The sequence below is a fragment of the Emydura macquarii genome, unplaced genomic scaffold (assembly GCF_026122565.2).
Source record: "Emydura macquarii macquarii isolate MOO-44397 ecotype Brisbane River unplaced genomic scaffold, CSIRO-AGI_Emac_v2 contig_1477, whole genome shotgun sequence".
Classification (NCBI taxonomy): domain Eukaryota; kingdom Metazoa; phylum Chordata; order Testudines; family Chelidae; genus Emydura; species Emydura macquarii.
Window position 1 is genome coordinate 22,212,283 of NW_027131614.1, and position 26,499 is coordinate 22,238,781.

General features: G+C 37.0%; 1 protein-coding gene across 6 annotated transcripts in view; it reads left to right on the forward strand.

Moving 5' to 3' along the window:
- PCMTD1 (protein-L-isoaspartate (D-aspartate) O-methyltransferase domain containing 1) overlaps positions 1–26,499 on the forward strand; it is a 65,397-nt gene that overhangs the window by 26,775 nt on the left and 12,123 nt on the right. For 2 of the 6 annotated variants that reach the window (XM_067553784.1, XM_067553785.1), the window contains exons 2-4: positions 1,898–2,328; positions 7,900–8,002; positions 25,062–25,233. In XM_067553784.1, coding sequence (XP_067409885.1) covers positions 2,022–2,328; positions 7,900–8,002; positions 25,062–25,233 — 582 coding nt within the window. In that variant the 5' untranslated portion in view covers positions 1,898–2,021. Of the gene's footprint in view, positions 1–653; positions 2,329–7,899; positions 8,003–12,022; positions 12,139–19,824; positions 21,229–25,061; positions 25,234–26,499 lie in introns of those variants that run through there. The other 4 variants (XM_067553787.1, XM_067553786.1, XM_067553789.1 and 1 more) reach the window with 3 other exon arrangements.

The following is a 26,499-nucleotide window of genomic DNA, read 5'->3' on the forward strand; positions in this document are numbered from 1 at the left end:
AGATAATTGGTGCTGGGCTAATTTCTGCTAACATTTTATTCACTAATTTTTTAAAATGCAAACATGCAAATTCAGATGTTATTGTTATTTTCTATTTTACTGTTTTGGTTTATACGTGTGTACCATTGTCAGCGATGGAGTGATACAAATATTTGTAGCATTTTTGTCCCTAGTGGCTAACCTGAAAAGAAAGGTCTGTGGCAGATAGGAAAACGTCTTGCCACACCCTTCGGTGACCTTACTGAATAAAGTTTAAGAATCTTTGGGGTCCATTGTATTAAATGAATGGTGTTTGTATTTTACTCCATGGGGGCAAGCTATCACAGCTCCTTCAGGAACCAAAAACAGTGGATGGTGGTGAAGATTATAATATCCTCAGAGAGGTACCACTTCCCTGCTCACATATGTTAGTTCAGACTGGATTCTTCAGAGACCAAGAGATAAAGACAAGATTTTTGGATAAATAGCCTGAGTTTACATTGACTTCGGGCTCATCTTCCTGATCCAGCAGATGGACAGGACTTTCTGTCCAAGGAGTCCCCCAACTCTTGCAGAAGAGTTGGAATGACTTTCACCTACTAGAGCCCTGTAAGTCTGGGTAGCCTCTGGTGAGCTTTTAGCATGCAAATAGAAATGTTTTGGGGGGGGGGGGGGTTGTGTATTTTCTCTCTAATGCTTTTATCTGAAGAATAAAAGTGCGTGCTTAGAAAGAGCCATATGGTAACTTGTAACTGCTAGTAATGCACTAGTCATAGCTCTTGAAGAGACAGCAAAGTACATGTGCTGGCCTTTTAGGCAGACTGGCTTGCCGGGGATATCACAATGGTGGCAGTGGGCTATGCAGCCTTCACACCCGTAGTCAGAAAGGAGTGGAACAAGGGTCCCTGCCCAAAGACAGCTGACGGTTGGAAACCTGAGACTGGGCACTCCTGAAGTGGACCATGGAGTGGGGAATACAGGTGCAGTTACTGTGAAACTGACAATGTCTACAAAGTTTTGAGCTGGAAACTGATTTTTAAAAGGCTGCTTTGGGGAATAGGACCCAGATCTTTCAGACAGTAGACCTCATATCTTATTTGCTCAGCCACCCTGCCTTTCAGACTGAATATAATTCTGTGGATTTTGTTTAGTTGTCTCTAACCACTAGACCATAGTCCAAAGCCAAGGATGGGACTCAGGATTCCTTATCTCCAATATTTTACTGCTGTCTAGCTAATGTGTACTCACTGCCAGATTATGTCACGTTTTCTTGCAGTGGGCTGGTCCACAGCTCATGCATTATCCAATCTGGAGTTAGTATGGTGTTTAACCAATAGTGATGCAAACCAGAAAGAACATATCTTAACTTGATTTGGGTTATATAGTTTGAAAATAAACAAACAAAAATCCCAGGCATAACCTTTCCTCTTTTAGGAAAGGAACACTTATTTGACCAATTCTAGGCATACTAGGTGGATTTTTCAAAAGTACCTGGCTGATTTAGGAGCATGAGTTCCACTGAAAGTCATTTAGATGCTATTGAAAGATCACACCAAATGTATTTTTTAAAGTTTTTTGAAGGTGCTCAGAAACCAGGGCAATAGGTTCAGTGCAAAAGCATATAGAGTAGAACATGGTGAATATTCAGACCTGGCAATTAGAGGGGAGTGGAGAGAAATCTTTGTAGATGTAGACTACGTAAATTTAATCTGGAAAACAAAGATTTTACACATGGAATACTACTGTGTCACTTTTTAAATACATTAATTTTCCAGTGAAGTCAAACCACTCTTCAAACCAGTAGCTTTACTATTCTTCCTTTCTACCACTTTTGTCAAGTCACCTCTGTATTAATTAGTTGGTGCTGCCTATTTTCCCTGTGAAATTCAAAACAAGTAAACTTTTTTTCTTCTTCCAGGATTCATTTGTGGTGATCTGATGTGCTGTTGAAAGGAAAAGAATAGAGCCTGTTACACACTGACAGTTCAAAACACTCCTGCTAATGTATTTTCAAACTCATTGAGTTATCACAGAAAATCATCATGGGTGGAGCTGTGAGTGCTGGGGAAGACAATGATGATTTAATTGATAACTTGAAAGAAGCTCAGTATATTCGCACTGAGAATGTGGAACAAGCCTTCAGAGCAATTGATCGGGGTGATTATTATCTGGAAGGATACAGGGACAATGCTTATAAAGACTTGGCTTGGAAGCATGGAAATATACACTTATCAGCACCTTGCATTTATTCTGAAGTCATGGAGGCATTGAAACTTCAACCAGGATTATCTTTTCTGAATCTGGGTAGCGGAACCGGATATTTGAGTACAATGGTGGGATTAATATTAGGTAATTTCTTTTTTATGTTAAACATATATGAAATGTTGGTTACTGAATACAGATTCGTAGATTGACAGATGCATTTTTACAAGGGTTTTATGGCTTAATGTGCTATAGTTTTAAGTAATGTTATGGAAAAACATAGAAATAGGAATTTGGAATGTACTTTCAGAATATTGTGAAATATTTAAGAGCTACTAGCTAATTCTTAGAAGAACTGTTATTGAAGAACATTTTTGAGAATTAAATTTTAATGAAAATATTTTGCTGCTTAAGCAGTAACCACAGATTAAACTTCTGAAGTCACCTGAAGCCTTGAGCCACTTTGACACAATTCCCACACAAGCCAAATGTTGAGTCACCAAGGATATTATGATTTTCAGCAGGAAATACAGAAACAATTGTTTTTAATTGTTTCTGTAGTTTTTAAGATCATTTATGACTCTTTAATATTGTTGCTCACATAGTAGGTAAGAGATGTATATGCTTAGGACACGAAGTAAGATGTTCTTCACAAAATTACCTAGACTAAATAACAGAGTATTAGTAAATTTTCCAGCATATATGCGCTGCTTAAGTTTGGGGGGGGGGGGGGGGAGAGGGTTTAAGCTAGGTTAGTTTTATAGTTTACAACTTATCCCCTCAACTGCACTTAAATAAGGCTGTGCTACCAGCTGAAAAGAGAATGTGGTATGTCATTGCTAATTGAATTTTATACTGTAGAGGGCAGAAAACGTACTGTCTACAAATGCCGAAGTCAGTAACAGTATACCAAACTGTTATGACACTAAAAGTAGTACAGGTATACAAGAATGAAAAATTAAAAGACGCTAATTTGGGTATGCATGATTGTAGAAAAATATATAATAATTTGAGACTGTGGTAATTTAATCGACTGTCACAGTGCATATAGATAAGGGCAAGAATTGCACACTCAAGTTCAACATCGTAATTTCCTGACTTTGAGTACTTAATAGTTCAGCCTTAAACTTTATTTTCAATTGCTATAAAAAACTATACAGTATTGTGGAAATTCTACAGTGTATGCTCAGGCAGATGGAGAAAACCTTGTAGTGATCTCCAAATGTTTTAACAGATGAGCATAACATGAAAAAATGTACCAAATAGAAAAATTAGAAAAAACAATTAGATATTGCATTAAAATGCATTATTTTTCATAATGAAAGAAACTACGCCCTAGTGCGGATTTTTATAAATATACTCAGATGTTTTCTACCTGTCATAATAATTTTGCCTTACACAATAGAATTTCATTTATTTTGGTAGTGGGATGTAAGTGTGAAAGACATGTTTTTCTTCCACTAAATAAATATTTGTACCTGATAGTATTGTTTTCTAGTTAAGGAAGCACTACTTTTACTGCTACAAAAATCTTATAAAATGTGTACATTTTCCAGTGTATGGAGTTCTTACTCTTAAAGTCTGGGATTATTAACTTTTACAAATACTATTCTGAATGGAAGGAGAATGTGTAACAGACTTAATCTGTCAATTCACTTCTAAGAGGTGTAGGATTCCTTCCAAGTAATGTAAACAAAAGTCAGAGCTGATTCACTGCTCCCTCTTGTGGAAACTGAAATTAGTTTCCTTACTCAATACAGTACAGTAAGCAGTAATGCTTCTGGTGAATTCTTCTTTCATAGGTATAAACTCAAAATTCCAGTACATGCTATTAAAAGAATTATTCCACTTTGTACAGGTAATGTACCGTGCGTCTTCTGCTGGCTCTCTACTTATGGGCAAAGGGTGTTTTATCTCTATAGGAGATCATAAATATAGACAACTTATATAACCACGAGTTCTTCTCCAGTAGCTGTTGAAGTAAAATTATACACGTAGTATAATTAGAGAATACTTCCTCTTTTGTTTGATATTAACCTTGTGCTCAAGAGAATAAATATTTCTCCAGATCATATCAGCAGTGAAGATGCTGAAATAAAGCCCTTCATCTTGATATTTATTTACATTATGTTTGGCTAGGGTCCTGTGCACCTGCTTCTTTACATGAGGTTGTATTTATCTTATCTAACTAATCTCCATGGGGCCAAGAATGGATGATGTGTGCTGCCTGGCCTGCCCTCTCCTCTTCCAACACATTTCCTGATCCTGAAGAATGACCTGTGCCTGTTTCCAGAAGGGGAATGAGGAGAACTAAGTAGAGAAAGCGACTGATTTTTTTTTTCCTCCCACCCTTTCACATGAGGGGTAAGACCTGCAACACAGGGCCTTCTAAGTGTGTAAATCAGGAGAAAAAACCTACTCTGCAGTTCTTAATTCAGCCTGGTTAGTCAGATTTATAGCAATCTTTGAACAAAATATTTTTGAAAATGATGTTTTATTTTACTAGTTTCAATAAAGGCAACCCCTGCCTGGGTAATGGACAACTTTGATGTGTATGTACTGTAATAAATGGAATCTTTACACTTCCTCAATTTTGTTTCCGTTTGTACTGTATCAGGTTAGTGTACCATTAGGAAGCTGGGGATTGTTCATCAGTGGTTGGGTATCTGATGGTTCAATAGATTGTAGTATACCATAGTGATGATCTTGTGAATGTTAATGTGACACTGTATTAATTTGCAGGTGACTTGAAAATGAGGAATTTTGAAATACACAGGGGTCTGTGTAACTTGTTACATTAGTCCGAGATTAAATTTAGCAAAAAGACAAGGAAGAATAAAACACATAGAATAATTTACATAATTTTAATGATCAATGCAGACAAATCCATTTATTTCTGTAATTGAGTATTACAAGATATTGGATATTACAAGCATTTTTCCAAGACTTGATAATGGTGGTAGGTAATTGATGAGGTCAGTGTAATCACATTGTGAAGGAAATGAATTTTACTCTGGGAAGTAACAAAAAAGTTAGGGGAGTGTCACTTTTTATGCATTGGTAAGATCATCTTGGAATACTGTATACAGTCATATCCTTAAATTGGAAAAGCTAATGAGAATAAGGTCACCACTTCTTTTCTTCAATATAACACATACCAATACTGATGTGTATGTATCATGACACTGTAATATTGGGCATTGTCATGTTGCTGCAGAGACTAATTGCTGCCTCATAGAATGTTGATCATGAAAAGTTCTAGTACTACACGCCAATGCTCCTCATCACAAAACTCCAAAAATTCATTTGATATTCTTCATGATTTTCTTGAATAGTGGTAAAAATTAATCTGTCTGGAAATTTGCATGAATTTTGGAACGGATAACATTAACTGTAATTGAAAACAGCTAAGAGTGCAGCCAAAATGCTAAACACAGGAAAATAACGTAGGAGAGAGTAGGTTTGGGGAATGTGAATTTATTTCAAGTAAATTATATTTGAAATCGTGCTGCTGTTTCCCAGGAAAGATTTTCTAAAATATTTTGTTTCGAAAACACTGCAACCTGTTCATTTTTTGTAAGAATGCTTGCTAGCTAGTAATTAGAATGGTCAAAAACTTTGTCAGAATATTCTGATGAAAAGTACCTTCTTTCCATGAGAATATTTCAGTTTTGCAGAAGAATTTTAATTTTTCCATTTGGAAAATCAGACTGCCAGCTGCTGGCCTGGAAGGCTTTTGTCAATTTCACATTTTATACTGGCCAAGAGTACTCTGCTGGAAGGGCTGAGGAGGAGCCAGAGTTGTGGGGGGCTGAGGGAATGGTAGACTGGCTGGGATCTCTGCTTCCTCTGGTTCTGGAGTTATGGGGGAGCCTGAGCGACTGTGCTCTCCACCACCTGGCAGGGGGGCTGAAAGGCAGTTTTCTTACCAGAAGCTGAAAAATATATATATATTTATTTTTTTTAGTTTTCCTAAAATGGAATATTTCTTGAAATTCCTTCACACAAAAATGTCATGTTTTTGACATTTTGTCATGTTTGTTTTAAAAAACATGAAAATTTTCACAGGAAGCGATTTGCCCTTTTACAGCCAGCTTTACTAGTAATGCAAGAGACAGAAAATGACTGCTTATACTGACAGTGCAGTTGGAAGCAATGAGCTAAGTTAATAAAGGATGTATGAGTACCAACAGGACACCTTTCAATGCTGTGAAAGCAGGTATCTCCCCTGCGGAGCACTCTGTCTCCTATAAGTCTGCCAGCAGGAAATCTCTATGAGCAATGCATGTAACAACCACCTGTTTTGGATCCACTTTGTTGCAATGGGTACAAGATGTTCTAATTTCATGCTAAGAATTAAAAATGTTTTCCAGGCTCCTGGTTTATAGCATATTGTGATGTTGCACCAGTAGGTCACACTTATCAAATGGAATTTATTAAAGTTTTTTTTCCCCATAAAAGACAGGCTTTGCTGTAAGTCTGCTATTTATTTTTATCCAGGGTACTTAAAATATCAGAAATACTTCTGTATTTTTTTTCTATAATTGCTCACGATACCTCTTATTCCACAGAAAGAAATCCTTATGAATTTCCCTGGATAAAACACTTTGTGGTACTGAAGTAATAATTTGAGGCTGCTTCTTAAATTAGATAATAAAGTGTTGGGCTAAATAATTCCAAGACGAAAGGCTTGGGACATAGAGTTAATAGAATGCAGCCTCAAGTTGCTGTTTTGTTGAAATGTGCTTTTTCTTCTTCTCTGCTTGGCTACTAAAATCTCTGTGCCATAGGCTGCCTTTTACATACAGAATTCCTGCCTCTCTATGCACACAATGGACATGGTCAGCTCTTTACCCTAGCAGCCCCGCTATCTCCAGTCTTACTGTCTCTCCTTTACCTCCCTATCTCAGAAGGGTGGATTTAACGCATTTGCTACAAACCAACATTCATTTTAAATTGTTTGTTAAAAACATATGATTACTAAATGAGTTGAGAGGGTAAGGACTTAGATTAGAACTGAATGTGGTGAATATGTCAGTGAGATCAATCTGAATAGAGATATCCATGAATATTATATTGTTGTTGATCAATATTTGTAATTTCTGTGCTCCAGCTGGCTAAAGGCCATTACCTCATACGGATTTAGGAAACTGCATAATTGAGGAATGTGAGTAATTATGGGTCCAGAAATGGGCATACTATGCTGAATCACTGTGCCATCATTGATTTAGATGATTCTACTTCAGTATAATATAGTTTAAATTTAACAAATTTTAATCTTCCTACAAACAATACTTTATAACCATCAACACATGGATTTCATTCCAGCTCCTGATTGCTGTCTTCAAAAATTGTATGCCACATTAAAGTCTAATTAAAAGGCTAAGAAAAGATCAGATTTCTTGATTTATGCACTTTTTCTCATGAAGGCTAATTGGAAAAATGTACTTGCCCTTTCTTTGTGGTAGTGTGGACAGGTTATAACAGGAAATAGGGAGCCAGAACTCCTGGTTTCTACTTCTGGGTTCTGTTTCTTGCTTACTACATCGTATGCCTTAATTTACCCATCTATAGAGAGTATAAAAATATTCATTTTTGTAGGGGTGTTCGGAGGTTTAATTAAATGTTAATAAAAGCACTGTGATACCGTTAAATTAAAGGTATTACACAAGTGCATAAAACAATACTATACTCACAAAACCGCTTTTTTAATTACAGGCCCTTTTGGAATAAATCATGGAATAGAGCTTCATTCAGATGTGGTAGAATATGCCAAGGACAAATTGGAGAGCTTCATAAAAAATAGTGATAGCTTTGATAAGTAAGTATCTCAGTCGTCCAGCTCATTTTGCAACGAGAAATGTTTGCTTTTATTTTTTACTGAGATATAATATTAAGGAAAAAATGGCATCTTGCAAATTTTAACATCTCGCTAATATTCATTATTGGAAATCAAATTTAAAGTTTGTGGGACATATTTAAAGTGAGGTAAGTGGAGGTTTAAAAATACAGTATATATATATTTTTTTTAAATTAGAGAACATCTTTGTTTTCGTGTATTTGGCAAAATCTATCCTTCTGCCTTCTTGCCATAAACATACTCACTTTATTATGCTATGTTCTTATGTAGTTTCTTTTGTGTACAGATTTGGAATAAATTTATATGTATAAGAAGTTAGATTAACTGCGCCACTGTGTCTAGATATTACTAAACATAAACATACAGCATGTAACCTAGCAGTGTTGTTCAGGGTATGCAAATGAATGAAAGAGACACGGATGGATTTAAGCAGCAGGCTGCAACTTTATTATCTTAACATTGGGGAGTGGCATTATACACCCTTCTGTTCTCACATACTGGGCATTTAATTGAATCCAGTGCAGAATTACAGGGCTCACGCCATATAACCAGTGACTTGGGATAGACATTCTTAAGTTTTACTCCTAGGATTTACCTCACTCTTAAGTCCTCTTGTTCTTCCACCTCAGAAAGGGGGAAAGGTACAAAGAGGGGACCTCTGTATATCATTCTTCCTCTTTTTCTTATAGGACACTGCTATTGTAGCAAGATGGTCCTTTGATGTCTGGGAAGGCTTTACATTTAAGGGGGAGGGCATGAAAGCTAGTTAGCTCCCTTATACTTCAATGCCCAACCAGTGGGAAACAAAAAGTCTCACCCCATCCCCCAGAAGATTACCACGGGTTGAGGAGGAACTAAGCTTTGGCAGTTCTGGGTATGAGTTCTCCCATCTTCCTCCTCCCCCTGAACTTCTGGGTTTTGGCCATCCCTCTGCTAGTCTGACCAAACACTCTTACACTCCTACTCAAACTGAGAGGGCCATTCTTGTTAAGGTAGATAAACAGAGCAAGGTAAGTTCTATATATGGTGTGGTTGGCTTTACCTCCGAATTTGTTTGTTTGCTTTTATTAATATTTAAATCTGATCTTTAACGTTATTCTGATAGGATTTATTTGTATATTTAATTTCCTTTGTTTCCACCAATAGAATAAATATTATATAAAAAAGTGGGTGTGTTTCATTATTATCTTCTTCATATTTGTTCCAAGCACCTCCTGTTGTATAATTGGAGGCTTGGGGGACCCACGTTAAAATGGCATGAATTAAAAAAATTATAGCCAGAACAATTGTGTGAAGTATTATGGAGCAATTAATCCATGACACATCTGTACCAAAAACTCTGTCAGCGTGTAGTAACTAATGATTTCCTCTACTCTAACATTGTGTTAGTGATCTCGTAGTTAAGATTTAGATGCTGTTGCTTATTAAAACTCCCAGTTTTCAGTCATTCATCACTTACTCAAAAAACTATCTTTTGGGCTTGGGAGGAAGGGGGGATGGAAGGCAGGAATAGAGGAGAAGGAAGGATGCAAATCACAACTCATAAAAAATATGCTCTTTTTTTTGAGCTAGATAAAGGTAAAAAACAGTGGGTTTTACTTATTTTCAGTCCCCTTGTTTCACTTTATTAAAAACTTAATTTTAAAACTTTGAACTTGGCATGTTTTTCTTGCATGAAAACTAATGTTTATGCTTTTTTGAAGTAAAGTTATTTTGAGATATGTTATAGAAGTCTTAAAATGAACTGAAGTAGCAAAGCGTTTTTTCCCCATTTACTACGTTTTTTATAGATGTGGTGCTCTGAATGTTAATCTACGTAAAGGTGATAGTCACATGCAGCTAAAAGAATGAATTAACTGAGCGTATTCAATAGTGTAACTAGAGCATGGAATTAAAATAAGTATCATACAGAAAATTTATGCCCACTGACAAGTTTGGATCTTTTACACCAAAGTATGTTACTCAGCCATCATTCATGCAACTGTAAACAACCAAGCAAATGACTATAAAATATGTAAATTAACAAACAAAAAATGCTGTTAAGTGTGCAAGTGCTTCCTGATAAAAAAATATTTGGTAACCACTAAGTTAAAAATGAAAGAATAAGGATTGGCTGCCTTTAGCTGTCTTGAGTATCCCTAATTTTGGCTATTTTCTTTGTAAATAAAGCTAATTGTACCCAATTAATACTGTATTTGGATGGGTGAAATCTTGAAAACATGGTACATGGTGTTCTAAAACCTAGTAGGAATACACTGTTGTGAAAGAGGCCTGGTTTTGGTTCCTGTTGCTTGGTTACATTGGTCTCTGGGGCTTCAGTTAATAAATGAGATACCTGGCCTGCGGCTACTATGGTCTGTGACTTCTGATCTCCGCTGATTTAAGATTGGATCTGCTCAGTACTTGGATGAGGGGCCTTCCAGGAAAAAAGTGTTCATGAAAGGCATGTCTTTCACCTGTAGATCACTGGCTTGATCCCAGGAGGGGTATATATTGACTGAAAGTAGTTTTCATCTGCTTGTTTAGTGGTATGGAAGTTTGCATTGCTACTTCCTGTCTTGTACATATTCAGTGAATGTATAAGGAGTCCTTGGGCCAAACTGTCTACCACTTTCCAGGAAACTAAATTATCTTTTAAATTATCTTTTAGCTACTTAGGGAGCTTCAAATTAGATTTTAAATACACATTTTAATCAAAGATTCTGTAATATGCTGGATAATACTATTCTAGTCTGTTCTAGCCGTTTGTATTTTATAAGACATAATCCTTTTGTGTTGTGCATTTCTGCGCACAAACCAGATGGGAGCAGGGACTACATTTCCAAGTGGCAAAAGTTTCAGTATTTCTGTGCTTGTCTTTGTGATCATGTCTTGGATAAAAATATCAAAATCCCACCAAAGAAGTTCACCAGGGCATCTTCAAAAAGTGCAGTGAAACATCTTGCTGCTTGTCTTAATTCTCTGCTTAAACTTTTGGCAACCTGTCACCAAGCAAAAAATGATAGATATCTATGCCACAATTTCCTAAATGCTTCATACATTTCCAGCACAGCAAATGGGGATATTGCTTGGGAATCATGCAGCTAAAGCCTGATGATTAACACAGAGTTCTTATTGCTTAAACAAAAGGGGCTATTTGAAGTGTATACTATACACCCTCTTTTATAAGAGAAATGAAACATGAAGAAATCCTGTGTTGTATAACACATTATTTTCTCCCAATTCCTGATGATCAAATTCATAAACAAAAAGATTAATCTCTTCATAGGTGAACAGGTTTAGATCAGAACATGGAAGCTTTATGAAAGTAGCATATTCATCCCGAAAGGGATTTGAGCAAACATGCCCCTTTTCTTTGATGCTTATCAAGATTGATTCCTTCTGGGAGTTCATCTGCCGTCACTTGGGCCCTTCTGGAACTGCTCCCCTACAAAAAACAACCCTTTGAATACCTGCTTTAAAAAGGCAAATCATTCTAGTAATCACTTGTATTTTTATCCATATCTCACCAATCTGTAAAGGTTTAATTCTCCTGTGAATGGATATGGAGATGGAATTGTCATTTGATAATCCAAGATAGGTAAAGTGCTGTCTTAATTCTATTTCACAAGAGAGTTTTACCTCTAGAAGCAAACTAGATGGAAAGTGCTCTCTTAAACCTGATTATCCTTTGGAAAGGTGTGTTGTAAAAGAGATCTTATTTAGGCATTATTTGAAGGAAGTTCTTGGTCTGAATTTGATGTGTGGTAAGAATTGCTTCCACATTTAAAATCTGAGCGAGAATGCATGCCACCTAAGGCAAAACTCATTTCTTAAGAAAGCTCTATCTAAAGCACATATGTGCAAAGTGTCAGGCCCCGCTTCATCTGTTTATTGAAGGGGAATATGTTGTCTTTTCTGCTCTGTCGGCTTCTAGACTTAGAATATCGATCTCGGAGGGAGAGCCACAGGGCCAGGCTAGGTCGCCCATCTCCTAGCACCCTATCAAAAACCAAACGTGTGTAAGCTGCTGAAGTCCCTGCCGTGAAAGAAAAATCAACACCCTTCTCAGGATCAAAAGAAATTATCGCTACTCTTCTAAAGGAACAACTGCAATGGTAAGTGATTAGGCTTCTAGTAGTACTTCTGGGATAAATGTTATGGGTAAGACTTCTTCCTGAAGTCTTTTAGTAAGTTGTATCTGCACTGGGAAAGTGAAATTTACTATTGTCCGTCTCCCAGCAGCATTTTATGGTCTCCAGTAAAATTTAGTTAATTTTAGTTAGGACGTTGTGAAGGCTAATTTCTCCTTTTGTAAAGGAAGTTCAAACAATAGTCATGTGCAAGGAGTCATCAAAGAAGAAAATGGTCTTCATCCAGCTGCAGGTCAGATGATTATCCTATTATAAAGGCTAAAGGTCTAAGCAATCAAAAAGAAAAAAAAGAAAATGAAACATGTTTAAACCAAAAAAAGAAAAGTAACTCCTGAACCTGTTCCAAGCTGTGGGACCTTCTGCTATTCCAGAGAAGGGTTCAACAGTCATTGAGGTTTACTTGTCTAACAAGGATCAACAAAAAGAGATTGTTCCATTAGAATTCTTTGACACTATAAGAGTGTGGCAAACACTTGTTTATATTCCTCATCACCTATCATCTGAAGATGTAACAAAGGAGAAATATTTGTAATGATAATGCCTTATAAAATGCAGGATTCTAAAAGTGGGTGTTGTAGCCAGCCTTACTGAAAGTAAATGCAGCAACTGTATCTTCCTAAGTACCCATTTTTTCCCAGTTGAAAAAATAATGTACACAGCAGCATTGTAGAAAGATCTCCTACACACAAGTACAAAAGGGACACTGGTTCCATCAAACTTCTTTAGCTGCTACAAATTTTGATAGGAGTATTAGAATTATGAACTGAGCCAAAGGAAGTTATTGACTAACATGATCAAACCATTAAGTCAACAGCAAAGATCACTAGCTTCATATTTTATAGTGGACATTCGTGTTGAAGCATGCATTGAGATTTCATTCAATAAAACAATATGCACTACTTCAGTGGAAAGATGATCTACTTTCCAGAAAATTTGCTGGGAAAACTCTGAGGCACTAAAAATATTTGTGGCAGAAGCAATGAAGAAGGGAAAAGACTTCCCTTTATTCAAAATCTTAAATAAAGCCCACAGTGGAATCAGTTTAGTTCATTCTTCCAAAATCTTTGTTCCTGTTTTATCTTCAAGGTCTAGATGCACTGTGTGAAGGATTTTAGATTTTTGGAACAGAATCTGAAGGGGTGACAAGTCTAGACATAGGTATTTGCAAGAACCAGCACTTGAATCACAAGTATTTGTTCTCCAGAGATAATTGGATATGGAGATGTCTGTTTTTGCTTCTCTCTCAGTGAAATGGATAAAAATATCAATTATTTGGCCTTTGGAAATATCATCTATGGGTCATGTAATACAGTAATTTCCTCAGTTTTTGTTCATATAGTCTTGTACTCCAAAGTTGTTTCTGAGCTGTGCTTGGGTTTTATGTGATTTTTAGAATATAATGAACTACTGTATTAGTTTGAAGTAGAATAAATGTACGAGATGAAATATCAAAGAGAAATGTTATCTACAACATTATCCGCTTAATCTCTAATGCTAAACCTATTGCATTAATTGTTGTAATGGATGCATAGTATTACATGTCACTTCAGATTTTTAGGGTCAATTGCTTTCACAAGTTTACTCTTCAGAGACTCATAGACTATAAGGTCAGAAGGGACCATTATGATCATCTAGTCTGACCTACACAATGCAAGCCACAGAATTTCACCCACTCACTCCTGTAATACACCCCTAACGTAAGATTGAGTTATTGAAGTCCTCAAATAAGATTTAAAGACTTCAGATTGTCTTGAGTTTTATGTGTATTCCCCCAAATTGTAGTGTTAATATCGTATTTAATGGAAAAGGGGACAAACTGGAGATTTTAAGATTGTATTTGTTTATAAAAGCAATGATAGTCTAGAATTAATAGTAACCAAGATGTCAGTTAAATGTTATAGAGAAAGAATTAATGATAAATGCCCCCTAAAGCACTGTACCACTTAAACAAAGGCCAACTCAAGTTTGGGGGGAAAGTGCTATTTTTATTCAAAAATAGAGGTGTAAAGAGTGTACAGTTCAGAGAGAACACACATGAAAATGGATTGAAAGATTTTACCTTTGTCTTCAAAGATTTTGCCTTTGCATCTTGTAAAATTATATTGGTCAGAGTGGTCCCATATTGAATAGAGATGCAATATTTCAATTCCTTAGCTAGTCTTTGACGTGTTCATAGACACAAACAGAAATTTCTCCCAAAACAAAAGGCATTAACAATGGAAACCCCTTCCTAGATTGGGCAATATATGGAAAGCATGTTTTAAGCTGGTAGTTTCTTGACAACTCAGAAACATATTGGTGTCTTGGAACTGAAAAGTAAGAATAGTTGCACAGGTATGTCAGAGGTTATTAACAGTGAGGCACATATTAATAATATCAGAAAGCAATATTTCAGCCTGTCCCACAAGAGGCCACAGGAATTGTTATTGAGCAATGATGTCAACATCTTGGAAATGCAAATACACATACAGCATGAAAGTTAAAAGGCTAAATTGAAGGATGGTTCTCCAGAGAGAATCAAGTTTTCATTGAAGACTTGGCACTCAAGTACAAACTTTCAGAGATACTGAAAATAGAGTATTGTGCTTGATCTGATTTTGAATTAGTCTATTTTCTTAACAGAAGGGGCTCTGAGAGCATTTGCTGTGAATGTTCAAGGTTTTCCAAAATTTCTAGTATATGCTTCTCCTAATTCTCTTCTGGACTACCAAAAGATCAAAAAGAAATCCTTACAGTCCACAAAAGCTTATGCCTACAGAAATTAAATTTGTTAGTCTTTAAAGTGCTACAGAACTCTCGTTTTTATCTTATAATACTGTGGCTGTAAAATGGCTGAAGAGATAATCCTTTCTGGATCCCAGAGATCAGCGCTTCATCAATATTAATTACCGAGAGAGGCTCTTGCAAACCAGGTTGCTTTTCCACATTCAATCTCCTCCATTTAAGTTCGACTTCACAGTCATCCTGAGAGATCCTCTCATCATTTCAAACATCAGTGTACAAAATGTATGGCTAAAATATAAACACTAATGTATGAAAAAGAAACAGAATACTAGAAGAAAAAAATAAATATTCTAGCAAGGACTATCTATGGGATTATGTCAACAACTTCAAGTACCAAAGGCTGTTCTGAACAGTGATTTAGATTCTGAGGATTAATTCCAATATCTGCTTACTTTCACACTATAAGATTCTGAAAAGGTGTAAATCTAATCAAGTTTTGTCATGTTGGAAATATTTCTGTCTGCTACCTAAATTTTTGTATTCTAGGCAATTGCCAAATGCTTTTAAGAGACTGAGTTTAATTTCTTATTGCATTTTGAATACTTAAACAATATTTTTATTAGACAAGAATGTTAGTTTTTTCCATGGACTATCAATATTGCATTCATAATTTGCATTTTAAAAATATTTTTCTGTATACCAAAGCTTAATTTCCTTTTCTTGGGTCACAAAAAATTGGCCTTCCTTAGTCTGAACATAAAAAGGGAAAGGTAATAGCACAGCTGGATGTACAAAGAACAAAAAAAATCTCAAATGCTTTTGAAAACAAGTGTTATAAGATCCCAAATTATTATACTCCTTTTTTATGATTTTTTTTTTTTTTTTTTTTTTTTTTTTTTTTTTTAAAGTAAGAGCCTCACTGGAATCTGGCATCAGCTGGGGCCTAGCTGGCAAGTTAGAATAAAATGGAATAAAGTAGTCATGTCCAGAAATAAAGAACCATCTTATAGCTGTTTGTGATATGTAAATCTATATAAGCTTGGGAACAAATATATACACCTTGAAGATTCACTGAAAGGCTTTTTTTTTTTTTTTTTTACTGAGACCTTAGTTCGTAGTGTTTGTGCTTCCCCTACTAAAGTTAATGATATAAAGAACATGTCAAGCAGTACAGGCAGTGCAGCTCCCTGAACTGTGTGTGTTCATGATATCATCTGAAGAGGGTGAAACACAGAACCCTGATGTGACAGGTTTCCGACAAGAGGAAGTAATTTTCAAAATTGTATTTAAAATGTGTTTTGTAATTTTTGACGTCTGCTTGCATATGTGTTTTCTCAGGATGACATACTTTTCTTCCAGCTAGAGTATTCAGTCTCTACACAGGTGGAGTGTGAGGAGATGGGGAGCTGAATTTAACTGAGGGGTCAGGGACTGCCACACAGCCCCCCAAATACCATAGGCTGGAATAGCCCCTCTAGATCAAATGTGCAGTACTGTGGCCCCCTCTCATAGCCTGCCACTGGGCCATCACCAACACTCCTTCAAAGTGTCCCATGCAATGGACTCAACAGGAGCCTCTGTATAATTGTTGAGTGCCCATGCCCAGCACAGCTCTTGTGTTGGGCTTAAATGGTGCAAAGGGCCTTGTATCCCCCTCAGGAATGAATTTCAGCCTTGAAGATTTGGGATTTTAAGATACTTTTTAAATTTAATTTTCAGAAAAAGGTTTGGGGCAACTTTCGAGAGCTGAACACTTACGTAAGTCTATAATTCTGTGTGTCTTCCTCCACACATCCTTGGAGGAAGGAAAATGTCAGAATCAACTGTTATAAAATTGATAAGATAAAACATGTCTGGAAGTTATAAAGGAACAAAGCACAAACAATGGCCTTAACTTTGGTTGTACAAGACACATCTCTACTGCAACATCTGAGAAAGTAGTCCAGTAATGTAGGCTGGATGGATGGAGATAACTTTTCTATTATATTAATAAAAATTCTGTCCTTTTTCCTCCTCACCATTTTGCCTTTTTACTTAGTCTATGCATTCTCAGAGGTAAAAACCAGTGGCCTGATTGTCATTTATTTTAAAGTCTGTATACGTCAGCTCCGGCAATGAAAAATGAATGAGAATCCAGTGCTGTGTCTTTGTGCATGTATTAAAGTGGAGCTATGATTCTGATTTTATGGACCTAGTCCAAAATTAATTATAACACTAGCAAAGGAAATAAGCAAGATAATTGTGTAGTCATCAATTTGGAAAATATTATAAATTGATACGAGCCGATGGAATGACTTGTGAGTTAGGACTGCAAGGTTGGGTTCTTGAATTGGAAGCCATTTCAGATGAATCCTTTGGATGAATGGTACTCTAAATCAGATTTGCACCTCTGTGATGCAGTGGGATGTTACTGTGTCAAATGGTGAAGGATTTTGTACCTGTGTTAAAATATTGGCACTGTGACCCACATTTGTTTGGACTTGTGCAAGGGCAGCCTGTTGTGTTGAGCCCCAGACCGTTACCATGCCTGGGAAAGCTAGCTGAAGGACCATCGCTGACTTTGACTCTCACCTACAGGCCCATCCTGCATGGAACAATGGTCTTTCTACAGACAGCCCACAAAGGGGTTAAGGGGGACAAGCATGACCAATGGCTATGGAACTTCATAGTTTGCATACATGGCATGGAGACAGAGGCCCTGTGTAAGATCAGGGTTTTACTCTATGCATGGGGGTTGACTGCCACATAAAGACTTGTAGGACAGAGAGGGAAGGAAGGACTCTGCCCAACCTGGTTTGCTGATGCATTACAAACTCTTAGGAAGGGGTGAGCTTACACTAGGGGTGGATGCAATTTAGGACTTCGGTTTTATTTTCAGAGATCTCTGACTCTTGATTAGTTTAAGAGTGAATGTAGTTAGATTCTTCTGCTAAAGCCTTTTTCTTTGCTTTTCTTTCATGTTGTGTCTAATGGAGTTAAACAAGTAAGCCCTGATTGCCCCCAGCCTAGGTGGAGCTCTGAGGGATTGTGGAGAAGCAAAGTGGGGGAGAGGGAAGGGCTTGGGAGAATTTAGACACTGGTTTCTGGACATTTCATATCTCACATCCCAAGGAAGAGCATCAGACAAAGATTGAGTCTGGGAGTGTGTGCCCTAGAGTCCCAGAGCTAGTGAATAGACTCTTTCCAGACCCAGTTGGCTTGGAAGCACATGGGACCCAGTGATTGGGTCCACTCACTATGGGCTGGTGACTATTACAGTGAGTTACTGGGCTAGTTTGGAATACCCTCTAATTGAGGGTTTAATTCTATGATATTGATAATATAACAAGCAGAGAGGGTAAAGAAATGTTTTTATATCATACATGTAATATATTGGTAGGTTTGGATACAAGTGAAACAAAAATTAACCTCTTAATTTCTTTCTTCAAAATAAGCATATTGGTCCAATTTGGTGAATGTTTAATTTTTGTTTCGCTAATATTTCATTGTTGTTTCCTATGGAAAATCATATTTCTGGGTATTTTTCATGAAAATGGAGTTTTCATAGTCTTTTGTTTAATTAAACCTTTTTGGCAAGAGGTGATGAGGAATGGACTTTAACTTCCTGGATCCTTGGTTCACAGTTTTTTTGTTTTTTGACTGCCAGTGAAATTGTCTGGAAGAGAGCATCCTATTTCTGTTGGATTTGTGGCCATGTTATACTGGAGAGAATAAATTAACAATTTTTTTTTCGTGATTGCTTCTTCAAATGCAAGCTATGAAAATGCACTCATTACAGTTTAGAGGAAAAAGCATATGATTGCTAATAAGCTGTAACAACATCAAGTGTTGTATGGCTATCTCATTGGTCTAATATGAAAAATCAATGCAATGTTAAATTATTCTATGCCATGTGCTTCTGGCAGGTGTCCCTTTAAACACCAAGGAATTCTTCCCATTGCCATGTTACAGATATCAGAAATTAAAATTCCAGTTATCTTGGCAATCCTACAAAACTTAAAATGAAAGTATCTGATTCCATTGAATAAACTGATGTGATTATAAGCACGTTCTCCATATTAGCAGAGCATTGGACTGGCATTATATAAGTATTTTCTTGGCACAGTCTATATGAAATAATGCAGAGAGATTTTTCTAAACTCTCCAAAAAGAAAAAATAAAGTATCAAACCACAATGGTAATCACATAGGTGTTAACAAAAGGTGAATCATATCAGGCATTTGTTAGATTGAAGTCTTTTTCTAGTTTCATTTCAGGTTAATGACTTAAGTGAAATATGTCTCATGTTGAGAAGTAGCTTATGTATTTGTCAGTGCCAACATTCTGACAATAAATTAATTTTTTTCCAGCAAAGTTCTTGGTGTAAATAAAAAACCTTAATGTTAGAGAACAAAGAAAATTGAATGACTAATCCATTTTGATGGCCAAAAGACATTGGGAATGAAATTAATCAATGGTGGCATCTTGTGTGCATTGTCAATCTGCCTAATAGAAGGATTTTAGCTCATATTAGATTGTATTTCATATTAAAACAAAAGTAGTTTGTGCATTCTTGTGGTATTAGTCTAATGGAAAGATGTGACACAGTGATAATTTTTAAAGCATTTATTCATTTATTGTATTACAGAAGAATATTTGTCTTATAGTCATCTTAGTTTCAGATTCTGGAGAAAATTATGGGAAAAACAAGCAGCATGGTGTGAGGGTAGAAGAGGCTGCTGCAACTAGGCTATAGGTTTCCTTCTGCAATGATGCTGTATTTATAGTCAATTGCTTACATTGGAAGCGGTGTGCAGGCACAATACAATGATTTGAACTTTGAATATGTTTTGGCCTTTTGAGAAAAGATACCCTAAGGTTATTTGATTAAAGAAAAACCCAGCAAAGCTCCAAATGCCTATTTAAAGTTTAGTATATGAAGCATAGTAGAGAAGAAATTTTCATCTCTCTTCAAAAGAGGCTGTATCAACTCAAGTCTCAATGAGACCCTGTTGCTTCAGCAGCTGGTCTCATAGTATATCAAAGGTTTGTATAAAAACTCTTGTGGGCAATTGTTCAACTGAATTAGATTTTGGGGAATAATTAATCACTTTAAAAAAAAAAAAAAAAAGCCTCAGGCAAGTTTCCATACCTTGTAAAATAGAATTAAACTATCGGCTTTGAAATCACAAATGCTTTGCGTTACTTATGGAGTCAGAAAATGAGTATACCAATAGGAGGTGGCAGTCAATAGGAAGTGAGCGTTTTTGGGTCTTTCTTTAACAGATTCTTTAACTTTGTATCTTTAGTTCCACAGCTCCTGTTTGTTTTTCCTACTTTAGGAAGAGCAAGTCAGTTCAGGAGGCTACTCTGACTGCGTCGGGGTATTTTATCTATTTTCTGCATGGCTAAATCTTTGATGCTGATAGCTTTTTATTTTTTATGTACTTTAGCACTCCAGTAGCTCAGCAGTGGATTCACAATAAGAGTAACTTCTACTACTGAAGTGATTACTCTGATTATTTTATTATTCATATTATCATGTGACTTGTATAGTCTATCTCTAGTCATATGGTGCCGGGTCATGGACCAGATGGAGATCCCTGGCCATCATAATGGCTTTCCCTGCATATCACAAAGGCTGCATATGCTGCTTCAAAGGCCTTTACCAACTCACTCGGATGAAGACTGCAACCCTGGGTCATAGATAAAGGTTGCAAAATGTGGACACACTCCACAAACCTAGTAAGAAGGAAGAGCTTTGGATATTCCTCCCCGATTCAACCATGTGATGACCCCAGTTCAGAAATCATTGACATAATATAAAACAGAACTCGTCTGCTCCATCATGCCCCGAAAAGTAGACAGTAGGAACACGAAGGTTCATATGCCTTTAGGGAGATTCTCGCTCATCTGGGCTATTTCTGTGGGCGTTATAGGAAGCTCTTCTCTTGCTTCTGCAGTCATATTCTGAAGGAGGAGAACAGGGGCCTTCTCTGCCAAAACTTTTCAAAGTGTTGCTAACGATTGGCTTCACTAACTATGGCAGACGCTCTGAAAATGTGTGTGGAATCGCCTCACGTCACTTCTCTAAAAGATTATTTTTTAAAATTGTAAGGGTTTTTGTGTGTTACCTATATGCATGCCATTAATGTTTCTTGGAAATGCTTCCCTTTCCTGTTTATTTCAGAAAGATAAAATGGCAGATGTGCCACAAGCATCAGGAGACAGAGGCTACCAGCAGAGGAAGCATGGAAGGCTGCTGCTGGGAGTGTCTGGTAATGTGCTTGCCGGATCCTACAGAGGAAGGGCAAGAAGAAGCCATGAAAGAAAAAGGAGTTGTAGTAGTTGGTAGGTCAGGCATATAGGCTGGCTACCTCTGCTTCTCCCTGAGCCCTTGGACTAGAGCAGGGATCCCCTTCAGGGGTTGTTAACAGGTTTAATGAGTTATGACCCCTTCCATTCCCCCTCCCCTTTTTTTCATTTTTATAGTTATTCAAGACCTTATGGTTGCAGAGAAAATATCAATAATGAACTAAATATGAATCAGTGCAGTGATGCCTGGCTGACCACTTGAATAACTCTGAGGTGTGAATTGCCCTTTCATTTCAATCAGGGCCCTGTGGATTCTTCAGTTTTGTTGCCATGGAATCAGACTTTTTCGTATGATGCCACTAAATGGAGCATTCTGTCATCTAATTAATTTATTCTTCTGCATCCAGGCATCCATTGGTTTGTTTTGTTTTGTTTTTCCCTGTCTCCCTGTCCTGCTGGAACTTGCATGTAGCTACATCGTATTCTCCAGCTTCCCCTGAAGGTGAAGTTAATTGAATTATAATGTGTGTACCCTGCACTGTTCCATGGAGATGGAGAAGGCAGTCCCGACTACCCTCCCTTTTTTCCCCTCTTCTGTGGATCCATTGCTTGCAGCCTGGCTTTCTGTTTGGGTAGATTCAGATCAAAATGCATATCAGAATGCTTGACAGTAACTCGCAACACTTCAAAGAGTTGCAGTAGTTGACAAAGTAATCTGGATATGCATTAGAGCCATTAATTGGAAGGAGCACTGAGCTGTTTCAAGATCAAACATCCATCTTTACAAAAGAAATGCATTGAATTCTTCAAGCAAAAGCTTATGAGTTTAAAAAACTAGAAGATTGTTTTGTTTGTGGCTATACTATGAACAGGAAAGTCCTCGAATATCATACTTAATGTCACTGTGAATAGTGAAAGCTGCCAAGCCTTTTTATAATTTGAGGAAACATTGGTTGCTCGCTGTGTCTTGAATGTTGTCAGTGTTATGTCGGGGTCTGGTGCTATTGCTAGTCAATTCAAGCTATTCTCTCTCCAGCGATGCAGTCAGCTGTCACATTCACAATATGGCTGCAGATGTTTGTGAACTTCTTAATACAACTGGATGAAGATTGAGATCCACTGGATTTAGAGACTTTCCAGATGAAAGCAACCCTGTGACTCTATCCTCTATATGAACGAGGTTGTTTGGGTTTACACTTAATGTTTTTTCCAGGAAGAAAACAGTTCTGCTTTTCCATCTCACCTTCCTATAGACATCTTGTTAAATCTTGTAGTCTCAATTTTTCTTTTTAAAAAGTAGGTAGCTGGAAATTTATCAATCTAAAGCAGAATTAGCACCATTTTGTATATCTCTTCACCAGCAATGTGCTGCAAAGCTTTGATTATTGTCAGTACAGATCTGCATACTTCAGTGAACTTAAATCTAAGCACCAAAGTCAGAACCCCCTGGAAAGTTCTAACATATGGGTCTAACCATATTGGGATGTTAGGTAAGGAGCTGTGGCTGAGAAGTCTGTTTGTTCCAACTGCCAAAGCCATGAGGTTGGAACTCCACTTGAAAATTTCAGTCAATACAGAATAGTACACAGGGTCTTGCACAAAGGCCATATAAGCAGTTGTGTAACTTTTGTCCTTTGATGGAGCGGTTGAGAGGGAACCAGGCAGTGATAAAGGAGGCTGAAGGTAATGCAGGTATCAGGGACAGCCTTTTATAGAGCCTTATGAAAACAAAAGCCCTGATATGAGGTCTTAGAAGCTATTCAGGACATGCACCTTCTACATCTGTGTAACTCTTGAAGGTGTGCAGGAGAAGTACTAAGCACCTTAGGAGTTCCATTTGAATGTAGCTAGGGGCAGACTGGGCCTTCGCTTGTACACTTCAAGCATGATGCAACTGTGGATATGCTGACACTGTGAAATTCCCCTTGAGCCTCATCAGCAACAAGGGCCCCCTCTTTCAAAGTTTTGATTTAAACTTTAACAACTTCCTAATTGCAGTCCCTTCTCAGACCACCCTATCATTGTATAGGAACACTTGAAAATATTTCTGAATGTAGGCCTGCTCCTCAGAAGCCCCACTTTGCAGTAGCTCTATAGGGAAGGGGAGGGGGGTATACAGATACTTTTGGCACAAGATGGGGTGCTCAGAGTTTTAGGCTGATATACTGGCTATGCAGGGGAAGGAGCCTTGTGGCAGTAGATTGGTGTATTGGGGCTTTGCTGCATAAAGTAGGTTCATGTACAGCACAACACAAGCAGCATCTGAGAACGCAGGAACTTACTAATTAAGCAATTTTTCCTGAAAGAAGTATATTATACCTGTGCTCTGGAATCTACATTAGCTGTGCGAATTGATTTTGGATGAAGTTTAAAATGCTGGTTTGGACTTGAATATCTCTAAAAAATAATTATTTTGATTATCTGAGATACCACCCCTTGTCCCTTGTGATACTGCTGCAATGGCTTCTGTTGTGTCTGCAGAGCTCACGACATCTCTATCCCTTTCTTACTCCCTTGAGTGCACCCCCTAAGGTGTCAGACCTCCTGGGGTAGAATTCCTCAGTTTCCTCACACTTAGACCAGCTCCTGGGCTACAGTACACTATGTATGAACTATGCTCACCCAAGTCGTGGTCTGATAGGATTTGGCAACTGTAGTTTCCCTTTTGGGAGTCTCTGACCAGTGGCATATTTAGTGACCATACAACTTCCTTTAAACAAAAGAATTTTGTTTTAACCGTAGGAACAAAGCATTTAAGGAATAAAAATTTTTAAACTGTCTGTACACACCTACATCCCTACCATCCCCTGCTGCTAAGCTAGGTAGGCCTAACTTCAGTCACAGAAAGTGTCTGTTACTCCGGTTCCCCTGAAGAACTTCCTAAATCTTGAGTGAGTCCTTTTTAGACCAGTCACAGTTTTTGTTCTTGACAGTTCTCAGGCCTGCCCGTTTGTCAAACCCATTTCTGCAAGGTGGTTGGAACAGGAGATAAAATCTCTAAATTTAATAGTTTAGGCATTTGTCTCTTAACCCCTTATTTACTGAGGGATGGCTTATCTTGAGTCATTGTTTCACTTCCTGTTTGTTTTTCTTGCAACTACTGTATTAAACTAAACCAATCTGTTCATACAGTAAGCATTCCAGTTACTAGGTCACATACAGTATATGAGTTATTACAGAGCTGCTCTTCTTCTGTCACAACTTCAGTGGGACTGCTCATACGCTTAAAGTTAGGGTCATGCTTAAAAAATTTACTAAATAGGGGCTGGTGGAACAGAATTCTTAGTGAGGGGTCTTTGACTCTTGAAATCACTTACTCCTCTCCTATTTGGTCTATCAGAACCAGAGTTGGTAACTTTTAGGGCACACGCTGGCAAACACGTGTCTTCCCATATTTTTTCCCTTGTGAGAAGGGAGTTGGTTGTAGAGAGCAGATTTTAGGGGTTGATGAAAGGGGAGTAGTTTGAGACCAAGAACTTATTTTAATATTTGTGCAACACCCAGAGCATAACATGGATGCTTTATTAATGTGAATATATATGGTAATTTAAAAGGGCTTTTTGTGTTTTGTATAACTTCTTTTACTACTTTATTAATTCAGCAAAGCATACATGATTGCGTTTAGAAAATAATACACTATTATTTTTTGAGTGTAAACTGACTTGCATGGATAAACATTGATATATTTCAAACATGTTTGTTTCTGTATCTAGTACAATTATGGTATGCTGACACTCCTTAAATGTGTTAATTCCAAATGAGCAGAAGTGTGAAATCCAACTTTTACTATATTTAGCTAAATTTGCTTGTGTTTAAAAAAAAAAAAGTAGACTTCTGAAATATTTATCCTTTCTTCCCCCCTGCTCCAGATTTGAGTTCTGTGAACCTGCCTTTGTGGTTGGCAATTGTCTGGAGATATCATCGGACAGCCATCAGTATGACCGGATTTATTGTGGAGCTGGGGTCCAGAAAGATCATGAGAACTACATGAAAATTTTATTGAAAGTTGGAGGCATTCTGGTTATGCCTATAGAAGATCAGGTGATTCAGTGACTATTTTCCCTTGTTGTTTTTTTATATAAGAATCACACAGATTAACAAAAATGTGTCTCATATGTAGACTATGGATTTGATTTACTTACTTTTTGACTAATGACCTTTGTCTGCTCAACTACACCAGTACAGTGTTGGTGTGAAAATGTTTTACAGTCTTTTAAAATGATCCTATGGGCTGTTTGAGTGTTTTATTTTTATGTCAAACTAGTTGGCTGTTTCACCCAAAAGTCCGTATTTTCAAGGACACCATTAACTTGAAATCTAGTTAGCTTAAAAAAAAAAAAAAAAAGGCAAAGGGTGAAATCCTGGTCCAGTTGAAGTTCGTAGCAAAACTCCCATTGACTTCAGTGGGCCCTGGATTTCGCGCAAAGTACTTTAATGTGCTACACCTGCCTTATTTCCTTTTAGAAATAATTTTCTCTTCCCTGTTGTATGAAAGAAAACTCAACACAGATAACTGATTGACAGTAGGGGAAACAGTGACACTAACTATATAAGCAAAGTGCTGTCAAATGCACAAAATAGACAAACTAACAAAATAGAATTTTTAAGGATCTCTTTCAGTTATTGTTATTTCAGGTGTTACTAGTCACAATAATAGGTAAAATATTTTCTGTCTGAAGTGTAATTTAATAATAAAATATTTAGTACCTATATCATTTTTATCCTTAGATCTCAAAGGACTTTACAAAGAGAAGTAAACATTTTTATCCCCAGTTTACGGATTGGGGAAACTGAAGCAGAGAGCTGGAGTGACTTGCTCAAGTTACTGTCCCTCTGTAGCCAAAGTTTTATTGAAATGTTTGAGCTGATGATTAGTATGCAAGTTACCTCATAGTTAACGGTCCTCACTAAAGGAGTTTGCTGTATAGCTTCTTCAAAATAGCACTGAAATTGTTTAAAAACTTGTGTAATTAATATATGCTATCATACAGGTAGCATAATTGGGTCCTTTCTAAGTTGATAGGCATATCATGTTACTCTTACTGAGTAAATATTTTTCTCTATAAAGAGAAACTAAAATATTTTAAAGGAAAATTATAATCTAATTAAAGAGAAGCTAGTCAAGATTAACTAATGGCTTATATAAATAAATACACTCTGCTAATATTTAAGAATACAGGAGAAAGTAAGAATTTATTGTGATCTTGGTCTTGCTGGTTTCATCCTGGACCAGTGCTAAAGAAAGCCCAGCAAGATTAATTTAATAATAGAGGTGTGTACTCATTTCTCCTATTTTCCAGACACCAT